We start from the raw sequence: 11,344 nt of genomic DNA, 5'->3' as shown, positions 1-11,344 counted from the left end.
ATTTTTAACTGTTAATTTAAAAAAATAGACACTCTTAAAATTTTTTTTTTTAATATTGGGTCTGAATTGGTGTAAGTAATTTATCAAAATATCTAAAAGATTGTATTTAAAATCATTGAGAATATACAAAACTTCACCGCCGTTTTTAATTTTTTTTATTAAAAAAATAAAAAATATCAAAACCTCAGATGACGTTTTCCTATTTCCAATTTAAAAAACATTATTCCATGCAAAACGGTTCTGCCGTTTTGTATTTAATAAATTAAAAATTATTTTTACATACGGTTTTGTATCTTTTAAAACGTAAAAAGTTGATTCGATATAAGAGTAAAACTCACATACTAAAATGTTGGGGGCACAACACATAATTTGTTCCAATATAAAAAAAATCAGCCCACTTGACACTCCCTCGACCATTTAAGACACGCCGTTTTTTCCGTTCTGTTCTAACTCACGTCTCTCTCTCTCTGTCTCCTCTGTTTCATCGATCCAAGACGCCGCGTCATCACTGAGACATGGCTGTTCGTAACTCGCTATCCGGACAACTCCTCCGCCGCAGCTCCGTCGTAGCCGGAGCCAGATTCATGTCATCGTGGTTCCGGAGCATCGAGCCCGCTCCCAAGGATCCAATCCTTGGTGTCACCGAAGCTTTTCTCGCCGATCAGAGTCCAAATAAAGTCAATGTTGGAGTTGTGAGTTCTCTTGTCTAATTTTCTCTCCCTTCCCATCTCCAACTGATTTTCTCTCTCGTTATCTCGGAAAGTAAATCCAACAGCCAGTCACCTTAGTAGGTAGTGATCTAGCTCTCTACGTCACCGCAAATAAGAGTGTGTATTTATTCCTTTTATTTTTTAAAGTGCGAAAATTTTGTAATTTTTTAGCTCAAAATTCCGATTCTAGTGTATTTTCCTAGCAACAGAGAGTAGCATGCAACAGTGAAGAAAATGATTTTTGTACTTTGTTGACCATTTTATTTATTTATTTATTTTTTATTTGCAAAAAGGGTGCATATCGTGATGACAATGGGAAGCCTGTGGTTCTGGAATGTGTCAGAGAAGCGGAGAGGAGGATCGCAGGAAGCCAGTTCATGTGAGTGAAGAATATGCTATATTTATTTATTTATTTATTTATTTATGTTGTTATTTTTTATTTATCTTTTTAATGTTCTATATATATATATTTAATCGGTTTTGCTTACAAGTTACAACTTACAAGTGCCAATTTGCCAATTTGTGTGGTATTCACGTAAAGTTTGTCCAATTTGGCCAATTTATCTTTTTGTTTTTGTTTTTCTGTTTTTCTTTTCAAATAAAAACCCAAAAGTAATTTTTAAAAGATTTTGGATCTGACATATTTGCTTTTAATAATTTTTATTTTAGAAAAATGTTAAAAAATTAAATTGATATTTTAAAAAATTTAATTATCTTATAATAAAATTTATTAAGGACTTAGTAATATACTTTGTAATTATGAAGCTCTTTGTTCGTGTTGTGACTTGTGATCCTCTCAGAAGTCAGAACTCTTTCTCTCTCTCTCTCTTTCCTTAAACCCACGAGGGGCGGTTCAGTGTACAATAAGAGAATGAGTACTGGATTCTTTAGGTGAGAGTGAGAAGGACCAGGAGAATCCTGCTTTATTTTTGCTTTTCTGTTCTGAAAGCTGAAAACCTATGAACATCGCTAAATTATTTTTCAACCTCGTTTTTAATTGTGTACCTACCTAAAGGATATATGGTGTGTAGGTTGGGATGATGAATGGGCAATTTCAGAATTCGGGATACCCTACTATAAAGATTAAAATTATATAGAAAGAATATAATTTTTTTTATAGTTATTTTTTATTGTTTTATTATTGTTCAAAAGGTGGATTTTAACTTTTTCAATCTTTCTTTCCTTCCATAAAAAGAAATATCTATAATCTTTTACTGTATAATTCATCTCAAAATTATTCTAATAATGTAATTGGTTTTGTAGAATGTGGGAATGGTTGAATTTTTCTAATTTATGTGTCCATAAGTTAAAATGGTGAAGTTGTAATGCCGTGGATCCTCTTAATAATGTGTTCACCTTCACCATATACAGATTTTATAAAATAATGATAAAAAATATTATAAACTAATACTTTTTATTAATATTAGCCAACACTTTAAATTAATATTTTATTTGTATAGTATTAAAATTTAAAAAATTTAGTATAAAATTTTTTTATTGATCAAATGTTAACAAAAAATTAATAAATTTTATTTGTTATATTACTCAAAAAGACTTTGGGGACCGGTGCTTTCATATTGTTATCGCTACTTGTTAGAGATATAACCATTAATATTGTCTTCTTCTATCAACTTAAATTTTTAGGATGAGTAATTTTATGATATAGTATTAGAGCTCTATGTTCCAAAAGTCTAGAATTTAATTATTGATAAACCCCAAAAGTAAAAAATAGCATAAAGCAAATAAATGAAAAAAGAATGTCAGCGAAAATCAAACAAATTTAAAAGAGACTCTTATTTAAAAAGAAGTGTTAAAGATATAAATATAATCATTAATATTGTCTTTTCTAATCAATTTAAAATTTTGAGATGAATAGTTTTATAATAGATCTTAACTTACTTTTACTGTAGAACGAATTCTTCATCTACTGTTCAAATATTTCTGGATGTAAAGATTAAGTGGCTCGCACTTCAAGGTGTTAAAGTGTTAGGCTGTTAGCTATCAAGGATGGTGATAGTTTTCTTTTAATTAACTGCATTTAGTTTACAAAACAGAATATGACAAAACACTAAAAATATGACAGAAAACAGTTTGTTTCTCTATTTTGTATTGCAATATTATGCGAGATTAATGCCCATACTGCTTTACACTGAAACACATGTTTGGCCAGGGAGTATCTTCCGATTGGTGGAAGCATAAAGATGGTGGAAGAATCACTAAAGCTAGCATATGGAGAGAACTCCGAGTTCATCAAAGATAAAAGAATAGGTGCAGTTCAGGCTTTATCCGGGACTGGAGCCTGTCGACTTTTCGCTGCATTTCAACACCGATTCCATCCAAACAGCCAGATCTACATACCGGTGCCTACATGGGCGAAGTGAGTATTTGATACAAATCTTCCTTAAATATTCAATTTTGCCATCGGCTTTTTTAAAGGTCTCTGTACTTTGAGATTTATGGAATTTAATTTTGATGCACGGTAGATGTAAAGCAATTTTACATATGCATAACGTCACGTCATAAAAAATGACTACTATTTATATTCACCGCATGAATAATCATCCAAAAGAATGAATGAGACTGGACAATTGTGTAAAGCATCTCACATTGTCAGTGCATCATAATTAAACTTAGTTATGAGTTTTGTGTTTGTCCCATATATGTCTAGATATTTATCTAAATCAACATTGCAGCCACCATAACATTTGGAGGGATGCTGGAGTGCCTATGAAGACCTTCCGTTACTATCACCCTGAGACTAGAGGATTGGATTTTTCAGGACTGATGGAAGACATAAAGGTATAATACCTTCATTCTTCAGATTTTTCTTTGTAGGTCAACTTTTAGATCAAATGTTGCTAGTAATTTATACTTCTAACCTCTTAGAACTGTTACTTCTTATACAGAATGCACCAGATGGTTCATTCTTTCTGCTTCATGCTTGTGCTCACAATCCTACTGGAGTAGATCCTTCAGAAGAACAATGGCGAGAGATCTCGTCCCTCATCAAGGTAAATTGGTAAACAGTTTATAATGGTATATAACATTGCGGGCTTTAATTGTTTGTTCTGATTTGGATTATTGACCCTTTTCTTGTTTCAGATTAAAGGTCATTTTCCTTTCTTTGACATGGCGTATCAAGGTTTTGCAAGCGGTGATCCAGAGCGAGATGCGAAGGCCATCAGGATTTTTCTTGAGGATGGTCATTTGATAGGACTTGCACAGTCATATGCAAAAAATATGGGACTCTATGGCCAGCGAGTTGGGTGCCTTAGGTAATTTTATATTTATCTTTAATCTTGCTTTTGTAAATAGGCTATTACACTAAGCACAAAAATGTTATAACACTCAATGGCTTTCATTGTGGTTGGGAAGCAAGATATGTTGAACTGTGATCATTCTTTTAGTACATAACATAGATATATATATATATACTATTTCGTACTTCAATTTAAGTTTCTTGTTAAATTGATTTCCATAGTTCAGCTTTTGCAAATTTTGGCTTCCTTCTTAGCTTTCTGCTTGAAGCAGAGTCATAATAATTAAGGCACAAGCTTTGACATGATTATTATGATTTTGTATCCTCAATTGGTTCAAGTTTATTTCAGATGACCAATGGAATTACCAACATGGTAATTCACTAAAAGAACATTACTTGATAAACATAAGTAGAAGTGAAACTAAGAACTTTGAAATGCTATGTGGAATGAATCTTGGTCTTCCATATATACCCTTATTATTTAATATATTTCATTTTCTATAAAAATGGAATCGTTTAAAATGTGTTTAAACATTGAAAATTCTTAATCTTAAAACCTTAGATTGGCCTTCAATGACATTCACCAAGGGATAGAACTCATATTCTTAAGTTGCTTGCAGCGTGCTTTGTGAAGATGAGAAACAAGCTGTGGCAGTAAAAAGTCAATTGCAGCTACTTGCTAGACCAATGTACAGTAATCCACCTGTTCATGGAGCACTTATAGTTTCAACTGTTCTTGGTGACCCAGAATTGAAGAATTTATGGCTTAAAGAAGTTAAGGTAGAGTGCTCCTATATACACATGCTTTCATATTTATTTGTGTAATGCAAATGCATTGTGGTACTAGATCGTGCAAATGCAAATACTTGATATTTCATACAATATTTGTTGTGTCTTGAGTGTTTTGTTAAATATGCTCTCTTTCTCTCTAACTCTTCTTTTGCGCAAAATGTTAGCTACGATTTACATTGAACTTTTGTTATTGACCATGTTTCTATATGTAAGCAGTTTTAGAATATAACTAAAATAGTTTTGCTAAGGAGTGCCCCTAGCTAGGTAAGGTACTCTTAAATTAAATTTAAGGTTTAATATTTTCAATGATATTGAATGTCTGAAAAAAATTAAAACCCTTAAAGGCTGCAGCACTTATTACTGGTTAGTGAAAATATTAAATGAATAATCTTAATTTCTTAATAATCTTTATTGTGTCTGACATAAAAAGACAAATTATTGACAAACATAAAGATTTGGTGGTAGTTGTGATGACCTTATATAGATGTTATCTTCACAGGTTATGGCGGACCGGATCATTGGAATGCGTGCCACCCTGCGAGAAAACCTAGAAAAACTGGGGTCTCCTTTGCCATGGCAGCACATAACCAACCAGGTCTCATCTTGAACAATTAAACCGACATTGCATGAGATTAATATCTATACATGGCAGCATGTCACCCATTTGTACTGGGTGTTATATAACTTGAATCTCAGGAAAGAGATTAGTGTATACCCTTTCAAATAGAGAGGTTCATGTGCCTCAACAGAGTTCAATATAATTTATCTTTGTTATAATTTATAAAAGTTGTGTTTTCTTCATCAGCAATGCTAGGGAGCCAACTGGTTTTTAACCAACATTAATCAATTTTAAAAATCATTTTGTTTATTTTAAATTTTAGATCTTAAATTATAAATCTTTAATCCTAAATTCTAAATTTTAAACACTCTAAATCCTTAAAAAAGTTAGAACTTCTAGAATTAAAAAAAAATTGACTAATGTTAGTTTATATACTTTCTCTTTTCTCACAATTCATCTGTTGTTTGCTTGCTTGTGCAGATTGGCATGTTCTGCTATAGTGGGTTGACACCTGAACAAGTTGATCGTATGACAAACGAGTTTCATATTTATATGACTCGTAATGGTCGAATAAGGTAACTCGTCTGGTATTCATTTTCTATACAGAGTTAAACCAATTTTATACTAAGCTGTGTTAACTTTTTCTGTTATTATTACAGTATGGCTGGTCTTAATACTGGCAATGTTGGATATGTAGCTAATGCCATTCACGAGGTCACAAAATCAGCTTAGATGATTCAGCTGAACAAAGAGCCAAAAGTTTTTTGTCTTATGGAATGTCAAACACCGAATTGTCCTTTTCAGAGCTCAATAAAATTAGAAATTTAGAACCATTCTTGTTATTATTGTTGACACTTTTTACCGCGGTGCATTTGCAGTTAGGTAGTGATACCTTCAAGGGGTGGTTCATATTAAAGACCCCCCTCAGCATTTATATCTCCATTTTTTGTAGCACTATGTTGTGCTTCTCGCTACCTCTCCAAATTTTTCTAGCAAACAATAAATATTTGAGAAGTGGGTTGGAATTTAAGGCTCGCTTATTTATGATACTATCACAGTGGGTTTGTTCCTAATAATGCTTTGATTATCCAATTTCCAATGTCATGTCTCCATAATTGAATAATGCAAGATTTAGTTAACATGTGTTACAAGATTATCAATTAAAATAGTTTACGTATGCAAATCACAAGAATTTAACTAACATGTATTCTAAAAATATGTGATAAGTTTATTATTAGTAAAAAAATTTAAATATTTTTATTTAATGAATGCAAAATAAAATACATTGAAAATTTAAATTTTTTTATATTTTTAATAAAAAATTTATAATTTGTAAATTTAACATGCAGGACACAAAATAGATAACTCAAATCATAAAATTAAAGTTTTTGATGTATTTGTTCTGTATTTATTAAAAGAAAATTTTGAAACTTCTACTAATAATAATAATTTTAACAATTATGCTACGTGTATACCAAAATTAGTCACCAATATAAAATATATGTTAGAATATAAATACAAATTAAAAATAAATTAAATCACACATGTATTTATACATAAATATATTATTGGCTGATTTTGGTATAAAAATAACATTTTTGTAATTTTAATGTGTTTTTAGTTAAATACAAACAAAGAATATTGAGTTCAATTATTATAATTTTTTTTATATGTGTTATTTTAAATAGTAAAGAATCGTTTTTGTCTCTAATGTTTGGAGTAAGTTCTATTTGTTTGTCTGACGTTTAAATCGTCTTATTTGTATCCCTAATGTTTGTAAAAGTGATTCAATATTATCTTGCTGTCAATTACACCATGAAATATTCCATTTTTTTGTTTCTAATAATGCTTTGATTATCCAATTTCCAATGTCATGTCTCCATAATTAAATAATGCAAGATTTAGTTAACATGTGTTACAAGATTATCAATTAAAATAGTTTACATATGCAAATCATAAGGGTTTAGCTAACATGTATCCTAAAAACATGTGATAAGTTTATTATCAGTGAAAAATTTTAAATATTTTTATTTAATGAATGCAAAATAAAATACATTGAAAATTTAAATTTTTTATATTTTTAATAAAAAATTTATAATTTGTAAATTTAACATGCTGGACACAAAATAGATAACTCAAATCATAAAATCAAAGTTTTTGATGTATTTATTCTATATTTATTAAAAGAAATTTTTGAAACTTCTACTAATAATAATAATTTTTAACAATTATGCTACGTGTATACCAAAATCAGTCACCAATATAAAATATATGTTAGAATATAAATACACATTAAAAATAAATTAAATCACACATGTATTTATACATAAATACATTATTAGTTGATTTTGGTATAAAAATAACATTTTTGTAATTTCAATGTATTTTTAGTTAAATACAAACAAACAATATTGAGTTCAATTATTATATATTTTTTTAGATGTGTTATTTAAATAGTAAAGAATCGTTTTTATCTCTAATATTTGGAGTAAGTTCTATTTGTGTCTCTGACGTTTAAATCGTCTTATTTGTATCCTTAACGTTTGTAAAAGTGATTCAATGTTATCTTGCCGTCAATTACACATCATGAGCTTTAGTTGGAGTCTGAAAATCTCTTCTTGAAGTTAGAAAACAAATGTTTGGAATAGAATTGATGATTCACTCCGAATAATAGCTCATCAAAAGTTGAAACTAATTCTTACAATATTTATATAATTTACCTTTTTAGGGACATAATTGAACTTGAACACAAATAATTGGTACAATATTAAAATCGAACACATTCAAGTGAGACCAAATTGAGAATGAATATATCTAAGTGAGAATAATTGAAAAATATAATGTTAGTATAATTGATGGTAAGATAACATTAAATCACTTCTATAAACGTTAGGAATACAAATAGGACTTAATTTAAATGTTAGAGACAAAATCAATACTTTATTCTTTTTTCGTTAAATGAGTCATTTACGCTTTCTAGCACAATTCATGAAATGAGATAGTCTAATGGAATTCACATCCCAACAATCAATAGAATTGTGTAATTTTAAAATTTAAATACTTTGATTACTGATACAGGATACTGAGACACAAAATCGTACTTGACAGATGAGATAATGGACAGAGATATTATGTCAAGAAACACTGAATTAGTATATTTTGTGTCTATTCTAACGGAAAGAACACAAAGATACTAACAAATAATTTTTTTTTAATTATTCTTGTTAATTTTTTTAATTATATTTTTTCTCAAATTTTTTAATGAAAAAAATTAGAATAAATTAGATTTTCATAATTTGTTTTATTTTATCACCAAACAGAATATAAGAACATTAAATTGTGTCTCTGTCCTTTATGTCTTGTTCTCAGTGTCTTGTCTTATCTTGTTCTTAAAAACAAATGTAGCCTTAGAGTTGGACAGCAATGGGAGTGGAACAAGGGTACTGATCATCTTGTTGAGAGAAATATCGAAGAGATGGATTACGGTTAGACTTATCCTAAAAACTAACTTAAGAGGTAAGAGTTGTCTCACATTTATAAGAGAAAATTTTATTCTCCTCCCATAAGAGATATTAAAATGACACTCCTCTCTCCTCTATTTGTAGAATATACATTTTTCTTTCTTATAAAAAAAAATATCCTTTAACAAAAATTTTATTTTTTGTGATAAAATTTTATTTACCAAAATACCCTTTAACAAATTCTCTTTCTATTGATTAAATTATATTTTTTTTCAAAATATTTTTTAAAAAATTTTTAATGATTAAATTTTTTTTCCTAAGATACTCTTCAATAATTTTTTTAAGAATAAAGTATCATTTTGTCCCCAATGTTTGGGGTAAATCCTATTTGTATCCCTAACGTTTAAATCGTCTTATTTGTATCCCTAACGTTTGTAAAAGTGATTCAATGTTATCCTGCCGTCAATTACACATCATGAATGCTTTAGTTTGAGTTTTAAAAATCTCTTCTTGAAGTTAGAATACAAATGTTTGGGATAGAATCGATGATCCACTCCGAAAAATAGCTCATCAAAAGTTGAAACTAATTCCTACAACATTTACATAATTCACTTTTCTAGGGATATAATTGAATCTAAACACAAATAGTGGGTATAATATTAAAATCGAACACATCCAAGTGAGACCTAATTGAGAATGAATGCATCCAAGTGAGAATAATTGAAAAATATAATCTGATTTGTTAGTATAATTAATAGTAGGATAACATTGAATCACTTTTATAAACGTTAGGGATACAAAAGGACGATTTAAACGTTAGGACACAAATATGACTTACCCTAAACGTTGGGACAAAAACAATACTTTACTTTTTTTTTAATTATTAAGGAACTTGCTTTGTAAAGATGTGAAGGAATGAAATGTTAATATTTTAAATTTTGGATTTATCCCTCTCGACTTATTTTTAAATTTTGATAAAGTTATTAATATTTTTAATAGTTCTATGAAACAAATTATTTATTAATATTAATTGTTATACATATTAACAATGATAAAATTTTTTAATTTAATATTAAAATAATATAGATTGATATCAAAAAATTAATAATAAAATTAAAAAATAATTGTTAACAAAAATTTTGGCAAAATCACAATTTAATAATTAAAAATTTATTGAAAAGTATCTCAAAAAAATTAATCATTAAAATTTTCTTAAAAAAATTTTGGTAAAAATATAATTTAAGCAGTAAAAAATAATTTATTAAAGGATATTTTGGTAAACAAAATTTAATCACAAAAAAAAAATTTATTAAAGAGAATTTTTTAAAAAAATAATTTATTTTTTCTTGAAAATTGGATAAAATTAGTGTTAACTAACACAAAAAATTTAAGACAGATTAAAGAGGGAGATTTTTAAGAGTTATAAAAAAAGATAGTGTACATTTTATAAATAAAAAAGATGAAAATATCATTTTAACATCTCTCAAAAAAAGAAGGTGAAATTTTATCCATTTATAAAGATTATTAGACTTTTAATTTTGACAATATGATACTTCCTAGATTTTCTACCAACTAACATCTTTAAATTTTAAATACCGACTACCAACTAACAACTAATAGCTTCTTTACCATATAACAATAAATTCTTTGCTAGGCATAATGTGCCATAAGTTGATGAATCAGTTCGAAAAATTCTCAAATAATAAATAATAAAAGAGTAGATCAAACTTAAAATAAACGGTTCTATTAAGATGTGAAAATATTTATTTCTGACATTTTACATCTTTTTTTCCTATATTTATATATAATCATAATTACAAAGAAAGAACATGCTTCAATACATATTGCACATAATATAACTAATTAAGCAATTAGATAAGAAGCATCATTGCAATTCACATAACCTTATTTAGCACTAGCAGCTATGTCTTTCTTCATCCTTAAATATCCTTTCTCACCTAGTTTTCACTAGCCAATTCTCGGTATAAATACAAATCTGAGTATAATAAATTTGATCTTTAGATTTGTATTTTTAAAATAATAAAAAAATTAAACACAAATCTAATCCTCAAATTTTTTGTATAAACACAAATCTGACCCTCAAATTTTTTTATCTGTCCTCCACAATTTCGTGATACACCTTCATCTCATAAACCTTTTTCAGTGTTTATGCTTACAATATTGTCGTTTATGCAACTGATTAACATGAAAATTTTGTAAGCGTACACTAGAATGTCTGAGAATCTGAAGGGCATCCTTCAAAATAATAACATGCACACGCTCATTATATAATTGAAATAGTATGTTTTATGTTGAGTATATCTTATTATGAAGACTAGTTAAATGATATAAGCTCAAAGTACAGCATAGACATCAGTCACAGTACGCAAGTTAGTAATTTAAAATATGCAATTTACCCCAGGTCTCCGAGGAGCGGGTAAAACAAAAATGGAAATGAAGGATTTGATGGGTACTTTTTTTTTTTTGTTCACTTGATGGGTACTTATTTGAATGAGTTTTACGAGGATGTCTATGTTCATGAAGTTTTTTGTTTTAGGCGAAA

General features: G+C 28.4%; 1 protein-coding gene across 1 annotated transcript; it reads left to right on the top strand.

The window, feature by feature from the left end:
- Positions 1-334: 334 nt before the first annotated feature.
- LOC112789912 (aspartate aminotransferase, mitochondrial-like) lies at positions 335-6,372 on the top strand. The gene is made up of 10 exons (XM_025832075.3): positions 335-692; positions 1,004-1,089; positions 2,881-3,087; positions 3,404-3,509; positions 3,617-3,721; positions 3,813-3,985; positions 4,590-4,749; positions 5,261-5,356; positions 5,801-5,895; positions 5,980-6,372. The coding sequence occupies exons 1-10, from the start codon at positions 516-518 to the stop codon at positions 6,050-6,052; spliced, it is 1,278 nt and encodes a 425-aa protein (XP_025687860.1). The 5' UTR covers positions 335-515; the 3' UTR covers positions 6,053-6,372.
- The last annotated feature ends 4,972 nt before the right edge of the window (positions 6,373-11,344 follow it).

Source organism: Arachis hypogaea, chromosome 3, assembly GCF_003086295.3.
Source record: "Arachis hypogaea cultivar Tifrunner chromosome 3, arahy.Tifrunner.gnm2.J5K5, whole genome shotgun sequence".
Classification (NCBI taxonomy): Eukaryota; Viridiplantae; Streptophyta; class Magnoliopsida; order Fabales; family Fabaceae; genus Arachis; species Arachis hypogaea.
This window is presented reverse-complemented; position numbering and strand designations above follow the sequence as displayed.